At 40.2% G+C, this 27,992-nt stretch overlaps 2 protein-coding genes across 4 annotated transcripts; both read left to right on the top strand.

Moving 5' to 3' along the window:
* The first annotated feature begins 32 nt into the window (after positions 1-32).
* znf280d (zinc finger protein 280D) lies at positions 33-22,361 on the top strand. Of its 2 annotated transcripts, none has more exons than XM_084933207.1 (18): positions 33-181; positions 8,236-8,360; positions 9,446-9,654; positions 9,757-9,856; positions 9,978-10,199; positions 10,723-10,797; positions 10,896-11,002; positions 11,159-11,346; positions 14,591-14,748; positions 14,841-14,941; positions 15,032-15,178; positions 15,613-15,747; positions 15,835-16,064; positions 17,326-17,466; positions 17,569-17,637; positions 17,721-17,836; positions 17,931-17,952; positions 20,664-22,361. In XM_084933207.1, exons 2-18 carry the CDS (start codon positions 8,243-8,245, stop codon positions 21,040-21,042), a joined length of 2,517 nt encoding a protein of 838 aa, XP_084789333.1. In that variant the 5' UTR covers positions 33-181; positions 8,236-8,242; the 3' UTR covers positions 21,043-22,361. The 2 variants fall into 2 exon arrangements, with proteins under 2 accessions (XP_084789333.1, XP_084789323.1); XM_084933197.1 differs by having other exon boundaries at positions 17,928-17,952.
* Positions 22,362-22,490: 129 nt separating this feature from the next.
* On the top strand, positions 22,491-27,956 carry mns1 (meiosis-specific nuclear structural 1). 2 transcript variants are annotated; one of them, XM_084933219.1, is made up of 10 exons: positions 22,491-23,233; positions 23,352-23,561; positions 25,826-25,953; positions 26,076-26,178; positions 26,354-26,583; positions 26,734-26,950; positions 27,028-27,135; positions 27,282-27,539; positions 27,633-27,758; positions 27,843-27,956. In XM_084933219.1, exons 1-10 carry the CDS (start codon positions 23,231-23,233, stop codon positions 27,951-27,953), a joined length of 1,494 nt encoding a protein of 497 aa, XP_084789345.1. In that variant the 5' UTR covers positions 22,491-23,230; the 3' UTR covers positions 27,954-27,956. The 2 variants fall into 2 exon arrangements, with proteins under 2 accessions (XP_084789345.1, XP_084789356.1); XM_084933230.1 differs by lacking the exons at positions 22,491-23,233; positions 23,352-23,561 and adding an exon at positions 23,586-24,693.
* Positions 27,957-27,992: the final 36 nt, after the last annotated feature.

The following is a 27,992-nucleotide window of genomic DNA, read 5'->3' as shown; positions in this document are numbered from 1 at the left end:
GCGAGACCAGGAAGCAGTACATCACTGAAAGGAAGTTCCCAGCGAGGAGCACCGGGTATTGGTCCGCACACACCGAGCTTTTCCGCCGCCTTTGGGCAGCGATACATCCCTTGGTGTGTGTGATGTGCACCCGCTCTTTCTGAAATCCGCCGTCCTCAGCTCAAGGACTGTGCCGAAACTGGTATGTAGACACAGCTTTTCCCCTAAAACTGCGAGCTGGCAGTGAAAGAGTTGTGTTTAAGCACACGTCCTACCGGTGCAGGCTTTGTCCCAGAAAATGTGTGCATGCTAACCGATTCTGGCTAATGTTATGAGGCTTTGCTCGATGACCGGTCACTCTTGCAAAGTAATGATACAATGATCTGACAGTACACTGTGCCGCAGCTCTAAAATCTGATTTTGCATTTAATGCTCTAATATTGTGGCAGACTGCAGCGGCCGAAGAGCAGGAGTAGCACTAGAAAACTGGACCTTAGCATTAGCTCTGCCGCTAGTGAAAAGAGACATTAACGTCAAACAGCACTGCTCGCTATGAGGGAGCTAGGCTAACATGACGTTAGCTGTTCTGTTGTTGAATGTAGCATACAATAATGTCTTCATTTACTCTACCTGTTTTCATGTGTTTATGAAATGTGCACTGAGGTGAGCTAGCTTAAAATTAAAGACCTTTGTGCATTTGTGCATGCAATTTCAGTTAGTTGTTTGTCGCTATAAAAGCGTTCAGGCCCAAATAAGTAATGCATTAAAACGCGAGGCATTAGTATGACTATTATACAATAGAAACTGAGCACAGCTACACCAACAGGCAGTGTTGTCACCGCCTTAACGTCAATTACACAGCTTTGTAAAACCTTCAGTTTATAAAAGCTCCTTTTAGGGTCTCCACAACACAAAAAACCAAAGCATTGAGACCCAGTTTAAATCCTGTTCACCAATAATCACTGTAAATAACGGTTTGTACTGTAGGGTAAAAAAACCGGTAATGGTACCCACTAATGAGATTTTTCCAGATTGAAAATAACCTGAAACATGACTTTAAAAATTTGTTTTTTTGTTGTTTTTTTTTTAAAGTCATGTATTCAAAGCAAAAACAAATAAATAAAAATCTAAACAAACTGGCCAAACATTGTGAAAGTGATGCCATTAGGGCTGCAGCTATTGATTCCTTTCAGAATGGAGTAGTATATCAATTATTCCATCAATTAATCAAGTAATCGAATAAGAAATACTTTTGTATTATTAATGAGAAATAATAAATATCAAACAGATAAAAAAAATTCATGTCTTACCTTTACTCTGTCTTCTTAGAAGGCTTTCTGACATTAATAGGAGGCAAGTTTTAATGCAGTTGAAAACAGACATGATGTTGCAGATGTTAATTCATATTAATAATAATTCTGTGTCTGACCTAACAACCCTCAGGTCAGTGGCTCAGAGTTTAATGGCCCTTTTACATTTTAATTGGCTTGTGAAGAAAGCTTTTATTTTTAAACATTAATGCAATTTAATGAATAAAATATTTTATATTATTTCACTTTTAGTCTGAAAAATGTTATGAAAGCCTTGGAATAAGTATGGTCTCGTGCACCCCATGCCCCCCTTTAGACTCACCCCTGTTTGCTGCAGGTATTGCTTCCATGTAAAAAAAAAAAAAAGCTGTATAATTTAACCAGTCTTGTATCAGACTAACTCACTAAGTTAACAGTTTATCTGCATATTTTAATACTTATGGAGATTTATTGTAGAAATAACCGGCGGTGGATGGATAAGCTACAAAGTTTGCTTTTCTTCACGTCCGGTGTCAAATGACTAATTACATACTGTATAATATTTAGGTACCTGTGTTTATGCGCCAGTGGCTGGTTCAAATTACGGCATCGGCCCCTTATTGTGGCACCCTCAGATGCAATGAAATGCCATGCAGTTTGAGGGCTGGATCAAATTGTGGCATCAGCCTCTAACTGTGGCACCCATGGTGGAGGCTTACCATGTCATTTAGGGGTGATGCCATGGCTGCTTAGACTAATACCTCAATCTGTTGCGGCGTTTGGGGTGATGCTGTAGCATATGGAGATGATTCCGTGGCATTTTGGGGTGGTGCCGCACACTGCCAAGGCATTTGGAGAGGATAAGTCAGAATTGTTTAAAACCAAACCAGATGAAGTCATTTGTCTGAACTATGTTATTTTCTTTGATTCGTGATTTGGGTGTTTTCTTAGCTTTTTGTTTGATTGCTGTTAAATTGAAGTATTGAGCTAGTTTGTTGATCAGGTCCTTACGGAAGAGGATTAGGGCCACTGGGGGAAAAAAAAAAAGTGGGCACGTCTTTTTTTTTCTTCTTTTCCTGAATTCGGTGAAAAAAGTCAGAATTCTGAGATTAAAGTCAGAATTCTGACTTTTTTCTCAGAATTCTGACTTTAATCTCAGAATTCTGACTTTTTTCTCAGATTTTTTTCCCAGTGGCCCTAATCCTCTTCCGTAGGTCCTTGATGAAGGACTCCTGGTAGTTTTTTTACCCAGTGAAGGTTTTAATGGTGAACACAGGGTTGCTGTTATGGACTCTAGAAACATGTTTTCACTGTACCTGAGCTCAGTGTCTCAGCAATGGCTCTGCCTTTTTGCTCGAAGCGAAGAATTTGTCAAGAAATTTTTATAATTGACTTACTCCATGAATTGTTGCAACCCTAGATGCCATGCTATTGTAAGGTTTTATAGGTCAGGAAAGACTTAAAAACTGTGATTTGAGCCAGTTACTAGATGGTTGCTAGGCAACACAATGAGTCACATTAGCTGATATATGTGCCAAGTTTGGTTGGTCAACTTCTGATCATTAAGGAGTCAGAGATTGTCAGACAGGGATTTTGTGTGTTATATTAAGAGACGTCAACATCACCTCATTACATTGATGGCAGACCATTTATGCTTACATGCATAGACACCTCCCAAACATCCAAGTTTGAACCAGGAAAATCTCTGAAGCACAGTCTGTCACATTCAGTGTCTTAGAGTAAAGCTTATAGTTAGGGCTATTGTAGAGTCTTAACCAAACAATATAAAAAGCCTTGAGGTAACTGTTGTTGCGATTTGGTGCTATATAGGGTGTAGGGCTATATAGGCTATATAGGGTGGCTGTAGCTCAGGTGGCAGAGCAGGTCACTAATCAGAAGATCGGTGGTTCGATCCCAGGTTGCCTCCTGGCTGCATGCCAAATATCCTTGGGCAAGATACTAACCCCATGTTTGCCTACTGGTGGTGGTCAGAGGGCCCGGTGGCGCCAGTGTCCGGCAGCCTCGCCTCTGTCAGTGCGCCCCAGGGCAGCTGTGGCTACAACGTAGCGTGCCATTGCCAGTGTGTGAATGTGTGTGTGAATGGGTGAATGACTGAATGTAGTGTAAAGCGCTTTGGGGTCCTTAGGGACTGAGTAAAGCGCTATACAAATGCAGGCCATTTACCATTTTTATCATTTATATAAATAAAATTGATGATAATAATAGTCATTTAAACATTAAAGCTTACCTTGTAGATTTAGTTCTGACACTGCCTCTCATTCCAAACCATGGCCAACCTAAAAACATTTCCAGACAACCACTATACATTGTGACATTCCAGTATTTCAAAAAAGCCACAGTAAAGACATTATTAAAAAAAACAAAAAACACACACACACACAGCTGTGGCAGCTCAGCTGTTTGGACAAGGTATGCAATGGCACCGTCTCAAAAAGCCGGGATAGGTCGTGGCATCACCCTTAAAACGCTGTGGCATAACCCCAAAATGCCATGTCAAATGGTAGCATCTGAGTATACCACCAGTTTATAATCAATTTATAATCTAAATTCAAGGAAATCAGTTTGAATACACAAAGTCTCTTCTTATTAAGTTTAAGAAATCTAGCTACTTAACATGTTGAGTAATCGATTATCAGTTCTACTAAAAGCAGCCCCACTCCAGCTAGTAAAGCCCTCATCAGGGGTCATTTATTTTATGCTCAGCTTGTTTAATCTTGTAGAACCGAGTGCTGACCAGCTGTATGCCAAATGCAGATTTTGCAGTTATTTTGGTGCAGACTCAGCGGATGCTCAGATTGCACACCTGAATCGAATTTCTCCCAGTAACCCGTTTTCCATGCATTTGCTGCAGCGATTCTTATCGTTACTTTTTTAATAGGCATAATCAGAAAAAGTAATCACAGGTAAAGATTCAATTCAATTCAATTCAATTTTATTTATATAGCGCCAAATCACAACAAAAGTCGCCTCAAGGCGCTTCATAGATACAGAGAAAACCCAACAATCATATGACCCCCTATGAGCAAGCACTTTGGCGACAGTGGGAAGGAAAAACTCCCTTTTAACAGGAAGAAACCTCCGGCAGAACCAGGCTCAGGGAGGGGCGGCCATCTGCTGCGACCGGTTGGGGTGAGAGAAGGAAGACAGGATAAAAGACATGCTGTGGAAGAGAGACAGAGGTTAATAACAGATATGATTCAATGCAGAGAGGTCTATTAATACATAGTGAGTGAGAAAGGTGACTGGAAAGGAAAAACTCAATGCATCATGGGAATCCCCCGGCAGCCTACGTCTATTGCAGCATAACTAAGGGAGGATTCAGGGTCACCTGGTCCAGCCCTAACTATATGCTTTAGCAAAAAGGAAAGTTTTAAGCCTAATCTTAAAAGTAGAGATAGTTTCTGTCTCCCGAATCCAAACTGGAAGCTGGTTCCACAGAAGAGGGGCCTGAAAACTGAAGGCTCTGCCTCCCATTCTACTTTTAAATACTCTAGGAACAACAAGTAGGCCTGCAGAGCGAGAGCGAAGTGCTCTAATAGGGTGATATGGTACTACAAGGTCATTAAGATAAGATGGGGCCTGATTATTTAAGACCTTGTATGTGAGGAGCAGGATTTTGAATTCAATTCTGGACTTAACAGGAAGCCAATGAAGGGAAGCCAAAACAGGAGAAATATGCTCTCTCTTTCTAGTCCCTGTCAGTACTCTTGCTGCAGCATTTTGGATTAGCTGAAGGCTTTTCAGTGAGTTTTTTGGACATCCTGATAATAATGAATTACAGTAGTCCAGCCTGGAAGTAATAAATGCATGAACTAGTTTTTCAGCGTCACTCTGAGACAGGATATTTCTAATTTTAGAGATGTTGCGCAAATGGAAGAAAGCAGTCTTACATATTTGTTTAATATGTGCGTTGAAGGACATGTCCTGGTCAAAAATGACTCCAAGGTTCCTCACAGCGTTACTGGAGGCCAAGGTAATGCCATCCAGAGTATGAATCTGGTTAGATACCATATTTCTAAGATTTTCAGGGCCGAGTACAATAACCTCAGTTTTATCTGAATTAAGAAGCAGAAAGTTAGCGGCCATCCAGGTCTTTATGTCTTTAAGACATTCCTGCAGTTTAACTAATTGGTGTGTGTTATCTGGCTTCATGGACAGATAGAGCTGGGTGTCATCTGCATAGCAGTGAAAATGTATGCTATGTCTTCTAATGATGCTGCCTAAGGGAAGCATGTATAATGTAAACAGAATTGGTCCTAGCACTGAACCCTGTGGAACTCCATAATTAACCTCAGTGTGTGAAGAGGACTCTCCATTTACATGCACAAATTGGAGTCTATTAGATAGATATGATACAAACCACTGCAGTGCAGTACCTGTAATACCTACAGCATGTTCTAATCGCTCTAATAGGATATTATGGTCAACAGTATCGAACGCTGCACTGAGGTCTAGCAGGACAAGCACAGAGATGAGTCCACTGTCAGAGGCCATAAGAAGATCATTTGTAACCTTCACTAAAGCTGTTTCTGTGCTGTGATGAGCTCTGAAACCTGACTGAAACTCTTCAAATAAACCATTCCTCTGCAGATGATCTGTTAGCTGTTTGACAACTACTCTTTCAAGGATTTTTGATATGAAAGGAAGGTTGGAGATTGGCCTATAATTAGCTAAGACTGCTGGGTCTAGAGATGGCTTTTTGAGTAAAGGTTTAACTACAGCCAGCTTGAAGGCCTGTGGTACATAGCCGATTATTAGAGATAGGTTGATCATATTTAAGATCGAAGAATTAATTAATGGCAGGACTTCTTTGAGCAGTTTTGTAGGAATGGGGTCTAAAAGACACGTTGATGGTTTGGAGGAAGTAATTATTGAAGTTAACTCAGAAAGATCAATTGGAGAAAAAGAGTCTAACTTAACATCAATGGTACTAAGAGTAGCTGTAGATAATATTACATCTGTGGGATGATTACTGGTAATTTTTTCTCTAATGATAAAAATTTTATTTGTGAAGAAGTTCATGAAGTCATTACTAGTTAACGTTAAAGGGATGGTTGGCTCAACAGAGCTCTGACTGTTTGTCAGCCTGGCTACAGTGCTGAAGAGAAACCTGGGGGGGTTCTTATTTTCTTCAATCAGTGATGAATAGTAAGATGTTCTGGCTTTGCAGAGGGCTTTCTTATAAAGCAGCAAACTATTTCTCCAGGCTAAATGATGATCCTCTAAATTTGTGACACGCCATTTCCTCTCCAGATTACGAGTCATCTGCTTTAGGGTACGTGTTTGAGAATTATACCACGGAGTCAGGTACTTCTGATTAGAGACCTTAGTTTTCACTGGAGCTACAGTATCCAGAGTCGTACGTAGTGAGGAGGTGAAATTATTAACAAGATAATCGACCTCTGTTGGGGTAGCGTTCAGATAGCTGCTCTGCTCTGTGTTGGTACAGGGCATTGAAGATGATAACAGTGGGTGGATTATATTCTTAAACTTAGTTACAGCGCTTTCAGAAAGACATCTACTTTGATAAAATCTACTCTCCACCGCTGTGTAATCAATTATTGTAAATGTAAATGTTATCAGGAAATGATCAGACAGGAGAGGGTTTTCAGGAAACACTGTTAAATGTTCAGTTTCTATGCCATATGTTAAAACAAGATCTAGAGTGTGATTAAAGTGGTGGGTGGGTTCTTTTACATTTTGAGAGAAGCCAATTGAGTCTAATAACAGACTAAATGCCATGTTGAGGCTGTCATTTTTAGCATCTACATGGATGTTAAAATCACCCACAATAATTATTTTATTTGAGCTCAGAACTAAATTAGATATAAAGTCTGAGAAATCAGACAGAAACTCTGTGTAAGGCCCAGGTGGACGATAGATGATTACAAGTAAGACTGGTTTCTGAGTTTCACAGCTGGGGTGGACAATGTTAAGCATCAGGCTTTCAAATGAATTAAAAGTCTGTCTTGGTCTTTCATTAATTAATAGGCTGGTGTGAAAAATTGCTGCCACACCGCCCCCTCGGCCTGTGCTTCGAGGTTTCTGGTAGTTAGAATGACTCGGGGGTGTTGATTCATTTAAACTAACATAATCATCCTGCTGCAACCAGGTTTCTGTAAGGCAGAGTAAATCAATTTGTTGATCAATTATTAAGTCATGTACTAACAGAGACTTGGAGGAGAGAGACCTAATATTTAATAATCCACATTTCACTGTTTTACTCTTTGGTTCAGATGTGGATACTGTACTGTTCTTTCTTTGTAATTGTTTATGTTTAAGTTGTTTGTTGCTGGTTTTTAGTTTGTTTTTTGTCTTTTTAGAAGCTGACACAGTCTCTATGGAGATGGAGATGGGTTTTTGGGGGGGTAGCAGGAGGAGAGAAGCTGCAGAGAGGCGTGTAAGACTGCAACTCTGCTTCCTGGTCCCAACTCTGGATAGTCATATTTTGGGGGGTTTAATAAATTTGTCCATATTTCTAGAAATGAGAGCTGCTCCATCCAAAGTGGGATGGATGCCGTCTCTCCTAACAAGACCAGGTTTCCTCCAGAAGGTTTGCCAATTATCTATGAAGCCCACATCGTTTCTGGGACACCACTCAGACAGCCAGCAATTTAAGGAGAACATGCGGCTAAACATGTCACTCCTGGTCTGATTGGGGAGGGGACCAGAGAAAACTACAGAGTCCGACATTGTTTTAGCAAAGTTGCACATTGATTCAATATTGATCAAAGATCAAATGCCTGTTTCGACAGTTTATCGTGAAATACTTTGGGAACACCGTTTTTGTTTGTTTTTTTCTTTCAATAATTAGATCATCCAAGGATCTGTACCTAAGTGGGCCACCATCAGTGATATCTGTGTTTCTTATTTCATCTCAAAGTGGCTGATGGGAGATACGTGTGTTGTTTGCTGAAGCAGTAACTTTAATGTTTTTCTGTTGTAGGTCCACAATGTCTGAACTTTTTATGGAGTGTGTAGAGGAGGAGCTGGAGCCGTGGCAGAAACAAGTTCCTGAAGTTCACTTGATAGAAGATGATGACGATGAGCCCATCTTTGTTGGAGTGCTCTGTATGTTACACCACATTTTTAGAAATATTAAAATGTCTTATTTTATTGTTAAAACTTTAATGGCACAAATGAATGTATAATAATACAAAAACAGACTGGATTCCTCCACCAAAGCTGAAATTTCCCTGGAGAGCTTCCCTGTGCCCAGATCCAGATTAGTTTGTTAAATATTCAGGAACAACCAGACAGTATCGCTCAGTTCTTAATATGCACTTGTAAATATAGGATAACTAAATGTCCACTTTTAACCATTTGGAGACAGGATAAAAGTCCTTTCAAAGAAATTCCTGGCACCAGATCAAATATTGTCTCTGACATGTAGAGCTGTTTGTCCTGCTAGATTGTTTTAGTTTACTCTATAGTACTCATTCATGCCATCAGGCATACAAGATTCATAGTTTTTTTTAAATAATTGGGTCATGTTTTCTGGAAGGAGACGGTGACAATGTCTGTCATTTTTGCCTCAGTATCCCACCCTGTACACCATCTAGTGAAGTTATGAGGAAGTAAATGTGTCATTGACAAAGTCTACAATGAAAAAAAGCTGTGACGAATAGATCCAGTTCTTTGACTCGTGATCCGAAGCATATCACATCATCTGTCAAACATGATGGTGGTAATGTTATGGCTGCCACGTATGACTGCCAGTGGAACTGAGTCGATGGAGTTTGTTGATGATGTTACTGCAGATTGAAGTAGCAGGATAAATTGTTGAACTGTGTACAGGGTTATACTCTCTGCTCAGATTCACCCACATACTGCAGAACCTACTGGATCGTGCATTATAAAATGTAGGCAGAGAAACCCACAAACTGCAAGTTTTACCAAACACAGTTTGGATGGATGAATGTCCCTATATTGTCCCAACATCCAGGGAAGAATTCGTGTTCATTTAATTTTCTGTAACTCACTATTTTTAGTAAATTGCAGCTTATTACAGAAGAGGTTTTTTTCTAGGGTTTTTACTTGTTGTCCAGCAAGTTGCACATATTGCTGGCTAAAATTTTAAGTTTTCAATGCTTTGACTTTGTTTCTGGTTGTTGTTGTTGAATTGCCTATTTTTGCCCCCCTTAATGTTCTCACAGCGAATAACCAGAAGGATGGAAAGCCTTCTAACCCTCCGACTCCTCAAAGGAAAAGTGTAGCGAAACAAGAAGTAAAGTGCCCCCCTCCTCAGCCTGCTGTGGTCCCCTCACCAATAGTGCTGCCATTGAATATACCTGGGAAAACAAAGAGTACTGTACCAACCAGTCTGACAACAGTAACTCCACAGCCTGTTATTGTCAATAATCAGGTATTTTTGCATTTAAGTGTTTCTAAATACCAAAAAACTAAATGATAAGAGCAGGCAGAAGGAACAGAAGCTGATAAGGGTGATTTTTGTTTGTTTTTTCAGGGCTTTATTGTCACTTCTCCACAGTTAACAAATAGCAGTGACTTTATTGCCTCTTTTGGGGCCGTGTATCCCCCAAGACCATCAATTACAATCATTCCAGGTAAATCTCAGTTTAATATAGTAATCCTTTTGTGAGTAAATCTTCATTGCACTATATTTTGTTTGTTTATTTTCTTTAGTTTGAGTCTTGCAATGCCAAGTGCGTATCCTGTTGCTTACAGCTGGTCAGCAGCAGATTTTTCAGCAGGTCTCTCCAGCCACAGTCATACCTGGCGCTGTCCACAGGCCACAGGTGCAACAAATTAGCAACAATGTTGTGACACTGTCAAATGTCCAGAGTCCTGCTGTATACTCAACACAGCCTAGTCAGCTTCAACCAAACAGATCCACCTCACAACCTCTTCAGACCTTTTCTATGTCTGCAAAGGACACCAATAGCAGAGGTAACGCTCTAAAAGTTAGCTATTTTGCTTTTCCTGATTTTTTTTTTCTGCCACGTGTACATGTTTTGTAGTGGTGGTTCCTCATATTAGACACAGCCAAAGTTTCAGATAATGAGGTCCGTATTTGTGCAAATAGTCTTTATTAGTCAAAAGCTCTAGCTCACACCTTAATGAAGAGCAGTGAAATAGAAAAAAAGTCAACTTTAAGGGGGGAGGGGGTTAAAATGTATTGGTTCAGAAAGCGCAGGAATTGTTGGATTATTTTGATCTATGAATCATGCGAAGCTACTCTTGTAGTACTTAGAACATATAACTTTTATTGTCAGTATACACTTGCTTGCACAGTGAAATTAAGTAGCAAGACCACAAAGATGCAAAAGTAAAGAAAACAATATACCTCTTGTGTATGTTTATTGTAGAGTCTAGGGATAAAAATGTGGAACTGTGACAAAAAAACTCTGTGTTTTTAGCCTCAGGCAGCTGGCAGTGACTCAATTATCAATTGTTTTACATTTTGGTACAGATCAGAGCTTACTGAAACGAGGACTGACACCACAGGAAATGGACAACGTAGCAAAAAAATCAAAGCCTGACTTGTGTAAGTTTTATTGACAATTTTTTTTTAAACTCAAAAAGATTCTAATCCAAGTTCCTGCTGTATTTTATTAAGTTTAACCTTCAGTTCCTTTTCTGTAGCACCACAAAAAGTAGTCATCAGAGTGGAAAATGGCATGGTAAAGAGAAAGTGTCCCAATTGTCAAGAAGAAATTCTCACAGAGGAAGCTCTAAAATATCACATGATGGTGAGTAAAACTCTGGTAAGAATATGTTATTGTCAAATGGGATTATATTAAATAATTATATAAAATAATGTTTTTAAAAGCCCGTCAGTTTTAGCAAACGATCATTCGTGTGTTGGTTTCCATGAAACATTAATATGTTTAATCCGTTTATGTCAGAACTGCCGTGCCAACGGAGGAAGCACAGCTCCAGCGGCCCTGAACACGAACTCAAACAAGCGCATCATGCTGGTCGCAGATTTCTATTACGGTAACTTTGAGGGAGACGTGCAAAAGAAGGAGGCACAGAAGACCAACACCACCTTTAAGTGCCAGAGCTGCTTAAAAGTTCTCAAGAATAATATCAGGTAGGAAAATTTGCTTTCATTCTTAAGTAGATAGCCATAATTTTTCTTTATGAATTGTCATTTTTCCCACAAAGAGTGCAGACTTCTTGCTGATTTCAGCATTTTGCCTTTGTAAGTTTGAATTATTTACATTATTTTATTGGTTCCTATTGGCTGGCACCACATGTAAAACAACAGGATGCAAATACACAGTAATTAAAGCATAATAAACGGTGCACAACCATAAATGTCAGCAACGACTTCGGCCACTTGCGCAAGTTACATGAAAAGCTCTACAAAGATTCCCCAAAAGTCTAAATCAGACCTCACTCCTTGATTGGTACATATGCCACTATATTAATATGCATAATATCCTCCTGAGAACTGAGGAAATTGATTTTATGATTTCCTGCCTCTTTGGAGCTAAAAGAAGCCACCCAAACATATGAGATGTCATTGAAAAGGCCAGCATGTCCTCTGTGAGCACATCGGCACCTAGTAAGGGTAGCTCAAACAAGTCAAAAGATATAGAAAGAAAACAAATGTCCAAAATAGAGGAAAAAATGAATAGGCTGGGTCTCAGGAGGATATAATGTACTATACATTTACAAATATTGGTTTGTTTTTGTGTGTGTTTCCTTGTCACTAAATAGAAATTAACCAGCATATATTTGCTCCAAATATCCATTAGATTGGGTCGTCGTGTTATTGTTTTATAGTAGTAATTGAGCTTCCTGCTTTAAGGAAGTCTGAGCAGCTCGGCTTACAGGTGGCTGCTCACCTCATAACCAGGCTAATCGCTTTCTGCTGGGGAACATCTGATTGTATTACAGTAATAAATAGGCAGGTTCGTCTAGTAGTAATTATTCAACTTTAGTATTCTGTTTTGCGCAGTAATAGGAAGGCATACGGATACTGATCTAAACTCCAATGGTATTGTTAATTTGTGGGAATTATATTTTGAAATCAACATTCCCTTCATGAAGGGGAGTAAAGGCAAAACCATCTGCCTTTTGCAACTCTAACATGGATTTGAATAAAGTATTAGTGAATATTTATGGTGTTTATAGACAGTGCTGTAGTGTTTGGCTTGTTTTGTCTACACATATAATGTTCAAAAACCAAACTGAGTTTTCAAGGACTTTGTGTCCAGTGCCAATAAAACAAAAGAGAGGATGGGGAGGGAGGTTATCTCCCTCTGCCCTAACTGCAGCTTTTGTCTCAGATGGATGACAGTATCTGACCATTTTCCCTCATGGGCGTGGAGATGAAAAATGACTGCTAGTTTAGGTGGCGTAAGAAGTGCTCCTTTGATTAAATAACTTTGCTTCAGAACAGTGGGGCAAAAAAAGCTTCTGTAAGCTGCTTTTAATGGGAGAACACATTTGTACTGCAACCACACTCTCACAGCGGAGGTCAGAGTTCAGCCACATAAAAATGTCTATTAGGGGAGCTGAGGTAGCAGAATGTGCAGGCTGAAAAATGGGCCATGCCTCGTCAGGGCAGCAGTGGCAGGTAGCTGAGGAGGTGCTCAGTGCAGCCGTGGGGCACTATATCATTAAGCAAAACAAAAATCTTTGTGTAATTGCTGATATTATAGCAGCCATTATACATGCTTAGAAAGTGAAGCGCGAGCAGAGCGCTTCATTTATCTTAAAAACCTTTGGGACCTGGATCCGGTGCATGTACACAGGCCATGAATATTTAATTTTTCCCCCACAAAGCTAAAGTTGATGCTGTTTTAGTGCACCTATTTTCTCTTTAAAGATAAATCGTGATCAAATTTGTTCAAGTCCGCACTTGTGTATTTATTTATTCAACCTTGAGCTGTTTGTGCTGACCAAATGCAAACATTGTTATGATGAATGAATGGAAGGGCTGTGTGGAAAATACACTTAAATGTAAAGTAATAGCTTACCTAATAGTTTCTGGCTTATAAATTAATTCTTTAATGTAGCAGCTTTGAAAATGTAGGGCTTAGACAACCAGCAGTATACAGATGTTCAGTAAGTTCAGTTAGCATGCACTGTAGCTGATGTCAACAGGTTTAAGCTGATCTTTAACTATTCAACAAATATATAAGTGGCCTGCCAAAATTTTCAATCAGTAGTACCAACACTAATATCTTGAAAATATATTTTGTTATGGGTTAAATTTAACCAATTTAAATACATTTAAAACAGGGTTAATAATGAGCAAAAACTGAACTGTAAAGTCAGAACACCTGTTCATCATATAAAGTATATTTGTGAACAATTATAGAAACACTTCCTTTCGTTTATAACCTGAAATGAACTTTTTTTAATTAATTAAAAAAAATGTTACTCTTAGTTTACTCACTCCACCTTTTGTTTCTTAGGATTCAGGATTCAATATTACAGGTGCAACAAATATAATAAGACATGAATGGGGGAAAAAAAGTTTAAATTATATGAAAACATTAGTCAAAGTATGAAAAGCAATTATTAAGATTAATTTTGCATTCCAGCAGCAGGTGGTCTGGGCTAGAATGAATAAATACAGGTAAATGCATCCATTTCATACTTTCTAAGGTTTCAATCACACAGGGCTAGAGACCACTTGGCAACCTCCAGTAACTTGGTAACAACTGGATGATGAGTGGTTGCTTGAGGTTGCTGGCTGTTGAGATATCAGGGATATCAGTTGTAATGATATGATGCTACACTGAAAGCCTCATTGTGATTTCTTTGGTAATGAGCAGATTAACACAGTCACCTGTGCTTTGCACAAAAGTCCTGTCTGCAAACACTCAGCAACTACTCACTGATCTGTAACAAAGATGAAAACGTGATGAAAACCAGAAACGGCCGTTTGCCTTCAGAGCACAGTTGTGCCTCGACGCTAAAACCAAAAGGTTTCAAAACTTTTTCGATGAAGGCGATTGCTCTTTCTAGCCTGCTTCATGCTTTTCACAGGTTCAATTCCACTCTGCAAATAATTAGAGTGTTTGCAGACAAGCTAGCATCTTTTATGGGCAAGCGATGCTAGCAACCAAAGCAATCACTAAAAAGTATACATCTTTGTGACCAACTATTTGCGAACCAGTTGGGAACACCGATTTTTCTTAGCAACCTGTTCTGAGTGGTCTCTAGGTCTTTACTGAGGCCTGAATCATCAGTTCAGATAAACATCAGCAGTCTGTTCTTGACAACAGTTAAAAGCTGGCTAATTGTTCAAAGGCTGCCACATGCTAACGAGTTGGTTGACATTTCCGTGCTCTGTGTGTTTCCACTCTTCGCTGCAGGTTCATGAACCATATGAAACACCACTTGGAGCTGGAAAAGCAGAACAGTGAGAGCTGGGAAAGCCACACAACCTGCCACCACTGCTACCGACAGTACATGACCCCGTTCCAGCTGCAGTGCCACATCGAGAGTGCTCACAGCCCAATTGAATCCTCAAGTATAACACGATGATTCACGAAGCTCATTCTGGCTTTTTGGTTAGAAATGTATTTTCCATATCTGATTTTATTCTATTTTTTTCCCTTTTAGCCAATTGCAAGATATGTGAGCTGGCGTTTGAATCAGAGCAGGTGCTTCTGGAGCACATGAAGGGAAACCACAAACCTGGGGAAATGCCTTATGTGTGCCAGGTCTGCACTCGTCTTAGGGTTACAGTTTCTTTTAATGTGTGCAGAGAATCGGTGGCCAGTACTGAATTTGTGGTTTTACTGCTTCCACAGGTTTGCAATTACAGGTCTTCCTTCTTCTCTGATTTGGAGACACATTTCAGGAGCGTCCACGAAAACACAAAAGACCTGCTGTGTCCCTTCTGTCTCAAAGTTCTTAGAACTAGTCATATATACATGCAGCACTACATGAAACATCAGGTATGAAGCTAAGTTCACACTCAGTTTGAAAGCCTTTCAGAAACAGATGTCAGTTTTAACTGCCGCAGTGCAAAATACAGTTTAGTGAATTCAGATTTTCTCCAGGAAATTTTAAACATTTACAGGCTTGGACTTGTTTTTGGTTCCTGCCATTACCTCCAAGTTTGAATTGATTTAGGTGTCTGCCAAGCACACAAGTGTAATACATAAAAGCTTCCACAATAAAACCTGCTTCTCTTGCCCTACAAAGCAATAAATTTGGTCGAATTAGAACCCAAAAAAATTAATTGCCACTCTATTAATAGAAGGGAAATTAGTCTATTTCGTACTTGTTACACTCTTTCAGCGAATCCAAATGAAACATATCAGCTATTAGCCTCCCATAGAACCACTTATTAATCACATTTTTTTGTGTTTCTGCCCCCCCATTTCAGAAAAAAAAGATCCATCGCTGTGGAAAATGTAGACTGAATTTTCTCACCTACAAGGAGAAAGTGGAGCACAGGACTCATGTCCACAAGACTTTTAGGAAGCCTAAAGCCCTGGAGGGCCTTCCTCCTGGTACAAAGGTCTGAGGCAGTCATAATAAGATCTGTGCTATTATGTTAAATGTTAAAGAAATATAAATTTGATCCAGTGTTGTGTTCTCACTGCAGGTGACCATTAGAGCTTCCCTCACAGGAAAGTCACCTGCACTGCCGGTGTCCCCTAAGCAATCTGGCTTTGTCGTCAGTACAGAAAGTCTGAGTGTGAATCATCCAATAAAACCTCATGTTACTGTATCTAAGTCTAAACCAACCACCTCAGAAACAGGAAAGGCAAAGATGCCTCAGAGCAAGAAGCAAAACCCTCAGTCCAAGCACAACCTGGCACTCAGGAATCTCAGGTTGGCAACTTTTTCACACAGCACTCAGGAGCAGACTCTAAAGATGTGCAGCATGTAAACATCAGTGAAGATCCATTTAGATTTCAGAGTGTTATTTTTTTAAAACCTCACTTGATATGATAACAGTAGAACTGCCACGAGGGTTCAGCCATTTCTTCAGATCTGAAACTCGAGCTATTCAGGTCCTCTGGATTTCGCTCTTTATTTGCTTGGATTAGTTCACACTCTGGACTCTTGGCTCATTTCAGCTTCAGCTACGCTGCTTCGCACAGCCAACAGCCTGATCAATATCTCAGCAGTCCTTGTTATAAAACGTTTCACAGACAAAACCATCACAGACTTTCTTATTTCAGGATTTAATGTGACCCATGTCTACCTGTTGTAGCTGTGTGTTGTCACCAGGGGGCGGTGTCAGATGTGTAAAAAAAACATCGGCTAATGTTGGCTGTTGTTCCTTCTCTGCTTGTGGACTGCTATTCGTTTTCTTGCTAAAGACAGCTTTTTCCAACCAATCAGTTTTTGACATTTTCATGGCATCATTGCATCAATCGCTCTAGTTGTAGTTGTCTCTTGTTGGATTACTTGTTCCTGCGTTCCACTGTAGGTGGTTTAAATAAATAAATTTGGACTCTTTTAAACTATTGTGAAGTCGCAAACGTTGAGCCCTGAATACAATTTGAGCTGATGCAAATTTATTAAGAAGTTAAATATCAAGACCCTTTAAAATGACTGTAGTCTTTAAATAAATTAAATGTTTACACTGCAGTCTTCACTAAAGTGCACATCATTTATCTTAATGACACAATGGGTCTTTTGCATGTGGTTAAAATTGCACCACAACCACTAACATGGAGCCCCACCTCTTGGGTATCCAAGGTAGGGTGGGAGCAAATTAATGGAGGTTATTAAAGCCCTGCAGTACACAAAATAAATGACTGTATTTCCAATTAATTTTCTGGACACTCTTCATTAGGCTGAGTAAAAATAACATGGAGTATAGCAGGATTTCTGTCTTTAAAAAAATTAATGTGTGTGTGATAGTTGGCTAATAAGGCTCAGTAATCAACAGCGATTCGCTGGCTTCAGTCACATTATTTGGGCTTTTAAGCAGATCAGACATAAGATGATGTAGTGGTACAACAAGTCGGACTGTACAATTAGAAACCTACAGACCTCACAGCAGACAATTAACGCATCATACTAATGAGAAATTCAAATCATCATTAACAGTATCTTAAAGTGTTACATTTTGTGTTTTCAGTGCTAGCGGAGGGATTTACACATGCATCGAATGCAACGCACACGTGGACGACTTTTTCTCTCATTTCCCAATGGTTTCCAGTTGCGGCGCATGCAAATATCGCACAAGTTGCAAAGTTTCTATCGGGAATCATATGATAAGGTCAGTAAGACCCTGATTTCCATTGATATTTGAGTGACTTTTAGCATCTGCTGACTTTTTTTATGACAAAGCTTTCTTTCTTTTTAAAAAAAAAAAAATCAGATTTCACAGCACCATCACCAAGAACAGATTTTTGAAAATGGATCACAAGAAAAATTCATTGGCCTCAAAGTAAGAGTACTTCTCAAGTTATACTTTCACTTGGCAGTAAATCTGAGTTAAAATAGTAATAAAATTTCTTCTTCTGTTTTCAGGTTCACGTTGGTTTGTCTCAACTGTGACCTTCTCGTCGATGCATCACGTGGCGACCTGATGACCAAACATTTAAACGATCGACCGAATCACGTATGCAAAGTCATAGCTGAGAAAGGTTTGTGTTTGTCTTTCACTACCGCTGGAGTCATGGCCAGTGTTTAGTTTCACACGTTGCTTGAAAAAGTTGTTTCTTGTTTTTAACCCAGCAGATATGAAAGCCAAAGATCGCGTGTGAGTAGAAACCGCTCCCAACATTTACATGTTGTGATTTGTAGTGAATCTCTGGAACACACTGAAGACCTAAAGAAAATGCGCTAAATTCTTAAAGGGGCACTCTTTTCAATTTATAGTTTGCTTTCATGAAGTTGAACAACTTGCAACAGACTTTAACAGATTAAAATATAGTCAAAATAGAGACATAACAGAGATTGAGATATCTGTATATCATACACCTCGATTAACTCCAGCGTCTGCAAAGGTAGAATCTCTTATATTCTGTTATTCACTCCTGTTATACTTTATACAAAACTGAAATAACCTCACAATTACATGAATCGTGGACAATAGTAACTGACTTGCTGTGGAGAATAATTCAGGGCTGAATATCTGTCTGTGTAGATGTTATCAAAGAGGTTAGGGAAAAAGAGGTTTGTTAGAACCTTTTACTGTCATAAACGACATCAATTCATCCAGATTTGTGAATGTGATAACTTCAGAACAAAGTGATGTAGGATTTTCAAATTGATACCATAGGTGTAGTTACTAAAACTCTCAGACAAGTTTGAATCTCTTTAAACTCATAGTTAGGGTCAGAGGTCAGATTTTTCTGAAAATCTTGCGAATACGATGCGATAATCTGCTAGGAGGCAGAGGGATACCACTGGCCACCATCAGCATGTTTTATTGTGGCTGCAGTATTTGGCCTGCATGTGGTCATTTTCTTTGAGACAATAACCTTCAGTAACCGTACAGTGTTATAACTGGTTACATTGCAGCTTATGTAATATCACTCTCAACTAGTTGCAGCAGATGGTTGAGCTTGGTTCTTTCTGTTCTTTCTTCCTGTTAAAAAAAGAGTTCTTCTTTCCCACTGTCATCAAGTACTTCCTCAAAATAGGTCTTTTGACTGCTAAATTTTAATATTTACACTGGACCTTAATTTGATACATTTTGTATTTACTGTCTTTTGCTTCTGTTTTGTGTCGAAGTTACATTGTGTGTGAAATGGAGTCTACACACACAATCCACGCTCTCTATAGTGAATGTTTGCAGGTGCATCTTTGAGGATGGAATTAGCAGAAAGATATACGATACAAATGCGTTGGATTTTTTGGATTTTTGTGAGATAGAAAAAAATATGTGAAGTTTAAAATTAATAAATTACTTATTTGGAAGTGTGTGTAAGTAATTTTCAAATAATCAAAACTTGACACATGATACTCGTTAAAACCAAAAACTACTGTTTGTGAGGACTGTATACATGACTCTGACTCTTTTCACAGCATTAGTCTTTTTTTTCCCAAACCTGAAAAAACTTGGTGGATGCAGCAATTTAAAAAAATAAAATAAAATCCTGCAATTTACACTTCTTCCACTAATGCACAAAGCTGCAAACATTGCAGCTTTATTTACAGCTCAGTCCAGAGCGGCTGTTTCATGGGACCGACAGGCGTTACTGAGGTCTTACAGTAGGTCAGGTCACTGATGAGGACAGTGTAGCAAATTAAGGCCTAAAACCGAACCAACATGCTCTGTCTTGTGATTTGTGACTAATAAACATGTGGACGTAGGAGTGCCCCTTTAAGATGACTTAGTAAAACATTAAGAGGCAAATTTATTATTAATAAGTGTGTCATATCTATAGATAATAGGGGTGCAACAATACTCGTATCGACATTGAACCGTTCAATACAGTGCTTTCGGTTCGGTACACATATGTATCGAACAATACAAAATCTTTTATTTATTTTATCAACTTTTCTTCTGACGATGCTGTCTGTGTTGAGCGCTCAGTGGATCTACGTTCGACTACTGAGCGCAGCGCAAGCTAGCAAGACAGAAGCTAAGTTCGTTGCAACATGGCAAATTGAACCTCCCCCACCCTCATTCAGATCTGGCGTTTGGAACTATTTTGGTTTTCATGTGAAGTATGACCCTGATGGTAAGTGCGTCATGGACAAAAGTAAAACAGTGTGTCGGATGTGCCACGCAATGCTCAATTGGTGGGAACTAGTGCGTTAGCGCAGTTAGCTTGTTAACGTGTTGACGCTGTCCAGCCCCACGCACGGGGCGATCCGCGGTAACTTGTTAACGGAGATTTGCCGCGTTATGCCGTTAATGTCATTTTAACGAAATTAACGCTGACAGCACTAGTGGGAACACAACGAATATGACTGCACATTTACGCCGACATCATCCTAGTGCAAAGACAAGTGGAAGCAGACAAAAACAACAAGCATGCATGCTACAAACTTTACCCGAGTCATTTAGACAGCCGTTAGCACATGATTCTCCTTATGGGGACCTGATATGTTTAATACGCTGCTGAGAATAAACCCCAGAAGAAGCGTATAGTATAGCTTTTATTTTGGAAAGAACCCATTTCTCTGTAATAAACTCTCTTTTCCAAAGATGAGTGATTTCTTGATCAGATAGATTTTTTTATTATTATTATTATTATTTTGTTGTTTCAGCAACATTAAATTTAAAAACTGTACTTTTGAGTTAAAATATATATTTATAATTTTAATAAATGACAAATTAAAAAGGCATGAACATTTTTTTTTGTACCGAACCGTGAATTTTGTGTATCGTTGCACCCCTAATATATAACTGTTCATGAGTAGGTTCATATTTTTTTAAATTGTTGGTAGAAAATGCATGCTAGCTGAACGTCAATCTGAAGTACGTCGTCATAATGCCGTCTTCTTCCCTTCACACAGGCAGCTCATTGTGGGGCAGCCAGCCAAAGTCCAAGTGTACGTCTTGACAGCCTCACCTGCTCAAAAACCAAAGGAAACGGACCCGAAACAAGCTGAATGTGTCTCATCTGGAGGTGCAGCCATCGGCACTGTTGACAAACAAGAATTAGAGTCGCCGTTACCAGCAGGAGATCAGAAGGAGATTTCCACAGGAACAATTGTTATCCAGGCTTCCTCTGAAGGTGACTCAAAGACGTCAGTGCTGCCCGCTTTACCGTCTTCCTGCACACCTGACCTCTGTGACGAGATCTCAGAGAGCAGAGATGAGGAAGATCAGCGTCCCGACTCTGTGTCTGCGGCAGAGAGTGCGACTGTGGACCAGCAGCCTCAGTCAGATTAAACCTGTACAGACTAACTAAACAATGACTTCCCGTTATTCAGAAAACACCTCACCAGTGTTTCTCTTACAGACATCAAATTTATGATGTTGCTTTGGCTGTTTTGCGGATTCCTGACAGTTAAATGGAAACTAGATGAAAAACGTCTTTATATTTGTGAATTTAAAAAAAAAAGTAGATCCAGTAAAGTTTTATTTACCCTGCAAAGTTGATCAGGAGTATTCCCACTAAATATTTTTGATTCTTTTGTAAGATCCTCCCAACACACAAAGTGTCTGGCGCCCTGCCGGCCTAAAGAGGGCAGTGATTGTCAAAAACTCTTGACACATAAATTTGTCAAGACCACCAGATTTCCTTAAAAAGAAATCCCACTTCACGGCACAGAATGCTCAAATTACTTATACCTAAATTCTGCATGTAGTCCTCCTAAAAGTTTGCCTGCAAAAATATTGTAATTACTGAATGTTTCAGCAGCTTGGGCCCATCCATAGCTTTTCCTGGTTCCTGGTGTTTTGTATTAATTAGGATAGGAGGAAGAGGATCAAGGAAGTGAGAGGCAGTCAAAGTGTTTTGGGTTTTTAATGTGTGGTTGCTACTATTGTGTATGTGCTTTTTATTTCCTTTCATTTTTTATTTGTAATGAACCTCAAAGCTGCTCCCTTTATATAGAGTCAGTTTGCTGTGCAGCAAGTGTAAAAATGTTAAAGTGATGTAGCACATATTTACCTTGATCACCTGCTGGTTTTAAGTAAGTTTATCAACACTAAGACATCTGATTTAAACCATTAGGAAAACGTGGAATGTTTTTTTTTTTTTGGGGGGGGGTTCCCTCCCCACATGGAAAGTGATCTCAGCTCTGAAAGGTTTGCGTTTTAAAGGTGAACATAACCTGAATATTTTAGCATTGAGTGAAAGATTAGGTAGATTTCACTGTGTTAACTGAGTTGACAGTTCCATCTTATAAAATAAATACCTTTGGATTAGGTACTAGATGGGTTTTGATTTACAATTACTGGGGGGGGTGGGATCTGGAAAGATTTTTTACAATACTGTGTGTTTGTTTTACTTGGCTTGAAATGTCAGAAGGTTTGTTTAAAAAACAAAAAAACAAAAAAAAAGATCTTTCACTTGTACAGTACAGCAAGTTTGTAAATGCATCTATGTCTATTAAGGCGCTATAAATGTACCCCCATCCAACCTGTTTTTAATACATTCCTATAAAACTATGGTTCCCCTTAGAACACATTTTCCTCTGATCAACATTCTGGGCTTAGATCCAAGTGTTCCTCTTCTTTGTTATGTAAATAAATCTTTAATACAAGCCAGTTTGAGTGTGATTTGTTTGTTGGCCACATATTTCCTTGATTAAAAGAGGTGTATTTTGATCTTTTTTTTCTTTGCTCTTGAGCAAAGAAGGAAGCTAGTGGTGAGATTTCTTTAGGAGGAAAACTAAAAAGACATACTTGGAAAAACATTTGTAGTCACTTTGGTCAGACTTGTTACTATGAGCAGGGCTGGACTGAGACAAAAAATTGGCCCTGGCATTTATGGTTCTCATCTCTTCCTCACTTCTCTACAGCTAGTGCTTGCAGCAGCAGCCTCCTGTGGTAATGAGACCTCGCTACTAGTTGTTGTTGGTACTACTGTTCACAGTTTTCCGAGACCTAATCAAAAATTAATGAAACTAAATAAAAAATATTAGAAGCTAAAATGGAAAAAGCAATGCATGTCCTAAAGCTAACCTCAGCTGAAAACAACTGAAAACTAAAACTCTAAACTAATAGCAAATGTATTCCTACATCAAATATTAACGTGGAATCTATTGTGCTTTTCTTCTGACGATTTATTAGACACATTGTTAAAACTGTGATAAACATTCACCTGCCTTCAGAAGTGCGTCAGTTATTCATGGCGTGTATCCTGGAAACAATCCTCCATCCTGAAACCGATTTGAGTTTCCCGGGCCTGACGTCACTGCCAACGCTCACTCATTGGCCCAGTTTAGGAAGACCAAGCGTTCCCAGGACAACAAAACGCCAAACAACTGACCGAGGTAACCCGCGGCAGCTACTGACCCGCTCAGAAACACCGAGGATTAACATTCGCTTCAGTCCATTCGAAGTTTTCTGCGTTAAAGAAAGTTAAAGGCTTGAGTTGAGAAAGCGGGAATCCAGGAGAAGAACCTCAAACATGGTAAATCCTAGAAGCGAATTTAACGTTAGCTTGGCTGCTAGTTCACGACCTCAAAGTTAACATAACGCCGGTTTCTGGTCACGTGTTTTCTCCTCCTGTGTCATTGTTGTGGACACAGAGTGGTAATAGGATGTACAGCCACCAGCAGAGGTTAATGGCTCAGCGGCGGGTCCAGGAGCAGCACCGGCAGCAGGAGGCCCAGCGGGTGGACAGAGAGCGGCAGGTCCAGGCCAGCCTGAGGGAGGAGGAGGGCTTCGAGAGGAGGAGGTATCTGCGACAGGTGCAGCAGGAGCTCAAGGAGAAGCAGATAGAGAGCGCCCTGCTCAAGGTTTGTGTGTCTGTTTCGGGGGTGACAATTGACATTTAAGCACGCTCTATTCGGTTTTATTTTTCTGAATATATTGGTTTTCACTTTTACAGGTGAGAGATGGATCCATTCTGAAATCTGGTGAAATAAAAAGAAATGCACAAACCTTTTTAATCAGAAAAATCCTTTCAGCATAATAGCAAATACTTCAAATGAAAAACTAAATAAAATTCTTCTGGGATTAATTAAAATGCATGTAAAGTATCCAAATGAAACTAAATAAAGCAGTAGTTGTTTTTCCTTGCAGCATAAATAAAATAATGGAATACATCTAGTATAAAGGCATAGAATAAGAGATTTTGAGACCAAACCCCATTTACATATATAATCTTCTTCTTTCACTGTTCCCATCGCCACAGTGGATCAACTCCTATCTCACCATAGCACCAACCCTCCCTCCTTAATTATAGCCATGAATTCCCCCTAAGATCTTCCTCTTTTCCTCCTTCTTAGCAGCTCCATCTTCAACATCCTTTGTCCAGTATATCCAATATCCCTCCGCTGCACCTAGGGATGGGTACCGGTATCCGGTGCCATGATGGCACCGGTTCTGATATAAACGGTAGTAACCAGACCGAAAAGCAGCGCACATTTCGGTGCTTTATTTCGGTGCTTTTTTTTCCTGAGCTGTGATACACTTTAGATTCTAGCCAATCATTTTACGTTTCCGAGGATAGTAGGCGGGTCCAGGTACGTACGTTCTTTTAGAGCAGAGCTACAGATTAAAAATGGCCAAGACAAAGCGGTCAAAAGTCTGGCTGTACTTCACAGCAAAAGATGCAAACTCAGCAGCCTGCAACAAGTGCTTTAAGGTGATACTGTGATACTGTCAAAGGAGGAAACACCTCGAATCTGATGAAACACCTGGTGACGCATAGCGGGGTTTTTTTTTAAGCCGAGAAATGCGCCGTATTTGATAGCTTGCTGCGAGACCTCACACCGTGCACATCTACTGCGGGTGTGGTGCCTGTTATCGGACCCGGAGTTAGCAACATCCCCCAAAAACCCGAAGAGGAGAGTCCTGGCCCCTAGCCCTGCCAGTGTAGCAGAAATGATGATGATGATGATGGCAGCAGCAGCCGTTCTTCTCTGCGTGAGTAGCTTAATGTTGTTCGTGTGTAATTTACGTTGAGTAGGCTAACCACGTTATTACATTAATGCATGTAAGGTGAACTAGCAAACACCGTTGTAGTTACATGCGGCTGTCTTCTTGTTTGATGGCAGATACTCCCTTCACCCTGGCCAAAAAGGCTAAAATGACCAAAGAAAAAGTGGAAAACAGCTAAACATGAGAGGTTTTTGGACAAAGTTTGTGTTTTTTCCATTGTTTAAGCACTGCTTCCAGCCAAGAGTGATACCATATATGCCCTATAGCTGCAGAAAAGGCTAACATTGTTATCTTTTTACAAAAAAAACAGCTGAACATGAGAGGTTTTTGGACCAATTTTGTGTTCTCCATTATTTAAGCACCGGTTTGAGCACCGGTTTGAGCACCGTTTAAGCACCGGCACCGTTTCAAAAGTACCGGTTTGGTACTGGTATCGGATAAAACCTAAACGATACCCATCCCTAGCTGCACCTGTCCAGACCATCTCAGCCTCATCTATTGGAATTTGTCTCCAATTTCAGATCTAATATATTTTCCATTTCTGATTTTACATCAGACCAGTATCTTTGCAGCTAAACTCTTTACAGTCCAAAATAAGACATGCTTTTTAAAGTACTGACCAAGTCTTGATTGGATTAAGATGTGAAGAGTTTACTGTCCATGGATCCAAAATGTCAATTCAACTAAAAATGTTAATTTTAATGCCTTGTGACTTGATACTTCACCATACTGGAAAATTCAAAGGTTGTTCCCAGATTTCTGCTTGATTACTAGAAGAACTTGTTCTTTGAGTTTGTTTTTAGTATAGTTAATCCTTAAAAAGCCAATACTGACAGTGCTGACAGGAACAGTGCCTCTTGGGCACAGACTCAAGCCCCTAGAGAATCAGGGGGCACTTTGTCTTATCCTTGAGTTAAAATTATATGATATTTACCCCTAGAAAGAAATACAGAACAAAAGATCACAGAGAGACAGCAGCACATGTTTGTGGCCAGGAGTTCTTTTGTTTCATAATCAATAACTGACTACAGATTTTAGATCCAAACTTTGAAAAATATCCCTCTGACACTTTTCTCTTATCTGAGCTTTAAATGTGATAAATAAATGTGATTCGCAGGCAGAGGAGGATCGAGTTAACCGGGAAAAGCAGCTTGAACAGGAAGAGAGAATGGCCAGGGAGCTGGCCCGCATCAACCACGAGAAGCAGAAAGAGGAGAAAATGAGGCAGTATATCAAAGAGAACAGGTACACTCACACACTGACCTCGTTACCCTAACTTACTGGAGGCTCTGGGTCAGTAAACAAACACTTACATTCGACATTTGTCACTTTCTGCCTGTTAAATATTTTCTTTGTGTATTTTTCAGCATGGAGCTTCGAGAGCTGGAGTTGAAGCTGAAGTCTGCGTACCTGAACAAGGACAGAGCCGCACAAATTGCTGAGCAGGAGGCCATGAGGTTTGAGACAATGGTGAGTCCTGAGGGCAGACTTTCTTTGAATATAACAAATACTCTTGAAGTGTGGAAATCTTAACAGAAAACACCCAAAACTCTCCGCACCCAAAACTACTACTTTTGGGTAAGTACAAAGAATACAAAGGCTGCTCTGAAGTCTGTAGGTTGTATAAATATGATGTGTCTTTTAGCGTGAAGAGGCAGACTACGCTCGCAAGATGAGGAGCGAGCGGGAGCGGGCAGCCGTTGAGCAGCAGAAGCTGCAGCAGAAGCGCCAAGAGGAGATGGTGCAGTATCAGAAAGAGCTGGAGCAGCAGCTCATGGAGAGGGAGCGCAGGAGACAGGAGGCGTATGAGGAGTTCCTCAAAGAGAAGCTCATGGTGGACGAGATCGTCAGGAAGATTTACGAGGAGGATCAGATGTGAGTCGCTACTAATTCATAATCTCTTCATGATTAGTTAAAAAAATACCTGCAAAAAACAATAGCAAGTGACTCAGACAACAGCTTCCTTCTAAACGGGATGCAGAGGTAGCACAGGATGAGTGACTTTTTGAAATGTTTTCCTGAAAGGGAGCGGCAGCTGAAACTGGAGAAAGTCCGAGCCACTCAGCAGCATATCGAAGAGTTCAAGAGACAGCAGGCCGAGTGGAGGCGCATGGAGCGAGAAAGGATGGAGGCCGAGAACCGGCGCATCATGGAGTTTGCCATGCAGCAGCAGCACATGGAGAAGGACAGGATAGCCAAGCTCAAAGAGAGAGAAGAGGCGAAGGAGCATCTTCATAAATTGGTGAAGACTCTCGGCTTCTTAACTCTTTGGTGACGACGCCGGAGTGCATCTGTAACTAACGTCTCTGTCCTCTGCAGCTCTGCGTGAAGATTGAGGAGGAGGAGCAGCAGCGTGAAGAGATGGAGCGTGTTCGTCAGGAGCTTTATTTGGAAGAGCAAGAAGAGGCTAACAGGCAGAGAGAAATCGTAAGGAGCTTTACTCTGCCCAGCTTCCTTCCACAGGAAAAAGAGTGTGTTATGTTTGATTATGAATTGACTGTATGGTGTGAATGCTTGTCTGATTCTCTGTGTGACAGACTGGTGACACTCGCTCTTACTCTTTTGTGTAACAGGAAGAGATGGAGAAGAAAATCAGACAGAGGCTGATGATGCAGCAGACCTTCCAGGAGCAGCTGGCTTTCAAAAAGATGCGGAGGCAGGCTGAGAAAGAGGAAGAGGAGGCCTTCAGGAAGATGATGATGGCCAAGTTCGCAGAGGACGACCGTATAGAGCAGATGAACGCCCAGAAACGACGCATGAAGCAGCTTGAACACAAACGTGAGGTGGAGAAACTAATAGAGGACAGAAGACGACAGCAGGAGGCCGACATGGTACAAATTACTCTCTTTGATCATTTTTTATCTTAATGTATGCTTTTAATGATGTGCTTTGTGATATTTTGATAACTCTCTTAACTCTTCCAGGAGCTGGAGGCTAAAGAGAGAGCGATTGAGGAGCAGAAAGAGGCGTTGCGGAGACAGATCGTTGAAGAAGAGAGGCAGAGGCTTCTGAAGCGTCACGCTACACAACTCCTTGGATACTTGCCTAAGGTGTGAGGCGGTACACGAGTCACAAATAATTTTACGCAGCTTCAGATAAAACACGTGTATGACCGCTTGTGTTTTTGTTTCCAGGGCTTGCTGCGGGAGGATGACCTGGAACACTTAGACGAAGACTTCAGAAAACACTTTAAAGCACGTCAGGCTGATGCGTTCTCTGATGATGGCTGGGAGGCCAACGATTAGATGCTTCTCCTCCAATCTGCCACTAGAGGGCAGTGTAGA

Source organism: Perissodus microlepis, chromosome 1 (genome assembly GCF_051167445.1).
Source record: "Perissodus microlepis isolate ML-2025 ecotype Zambia chromosome 1, ASM5116744v1, whole genome shotgun sequence".
In the NCBI taxonomy this organism is placed as follows: Eukaryota; Metazoa; Chordata; class Actinopteri; order Cichliformes; family Cichlidae; genus Perissodus; species Perissodus microlepis.
Note: the sequence above shows the minus strand (reverse complement) of the source record. Positions and strands in the feature narration are given on the sequence as shown.

Bases quoted from the DNA above. Each gene is read 5' to 3' on its own strand.
- znf280d (XM_084933197.1), top strand. From the start codon at position 8,243: ATGTCTGAACTTTTTATGGAGTGTGTAGAGGAGGAGCTGGAGCCGTGG. The intron at 11,347-14,590 runs GTAGGAAAATTT...TCTTCGCTGCAG, and splicing joins GTTCTCAAGAATAATATCAG to GTTCATGAACCATATGAAAC. The intron at 17,837-17,927 runs GTTTGTGTTTGT...TTTTTAACCCAG, and splicing joins CAAAGTCATAGCTGAGAAAG to CAGATATGAAAGCCAAAGAT.
- mns1 (XM_084933219.1), top strand. The intron at 23,562-25,825 runs GTTTGTGTGTCT...TGTGATTCGCAG, and splicing joins TAGAGAGCGCCCTGCTCAAG to GCAGAGGAGGATCGAGTTAA. The intron at 26,179-26,353 runs GTGAGTCCTGAG...TGTGTCTTTTAG, and splicing joins CCATGAGGTTTGAGACAATG to CGTGAAGAGGCAGACTACGC.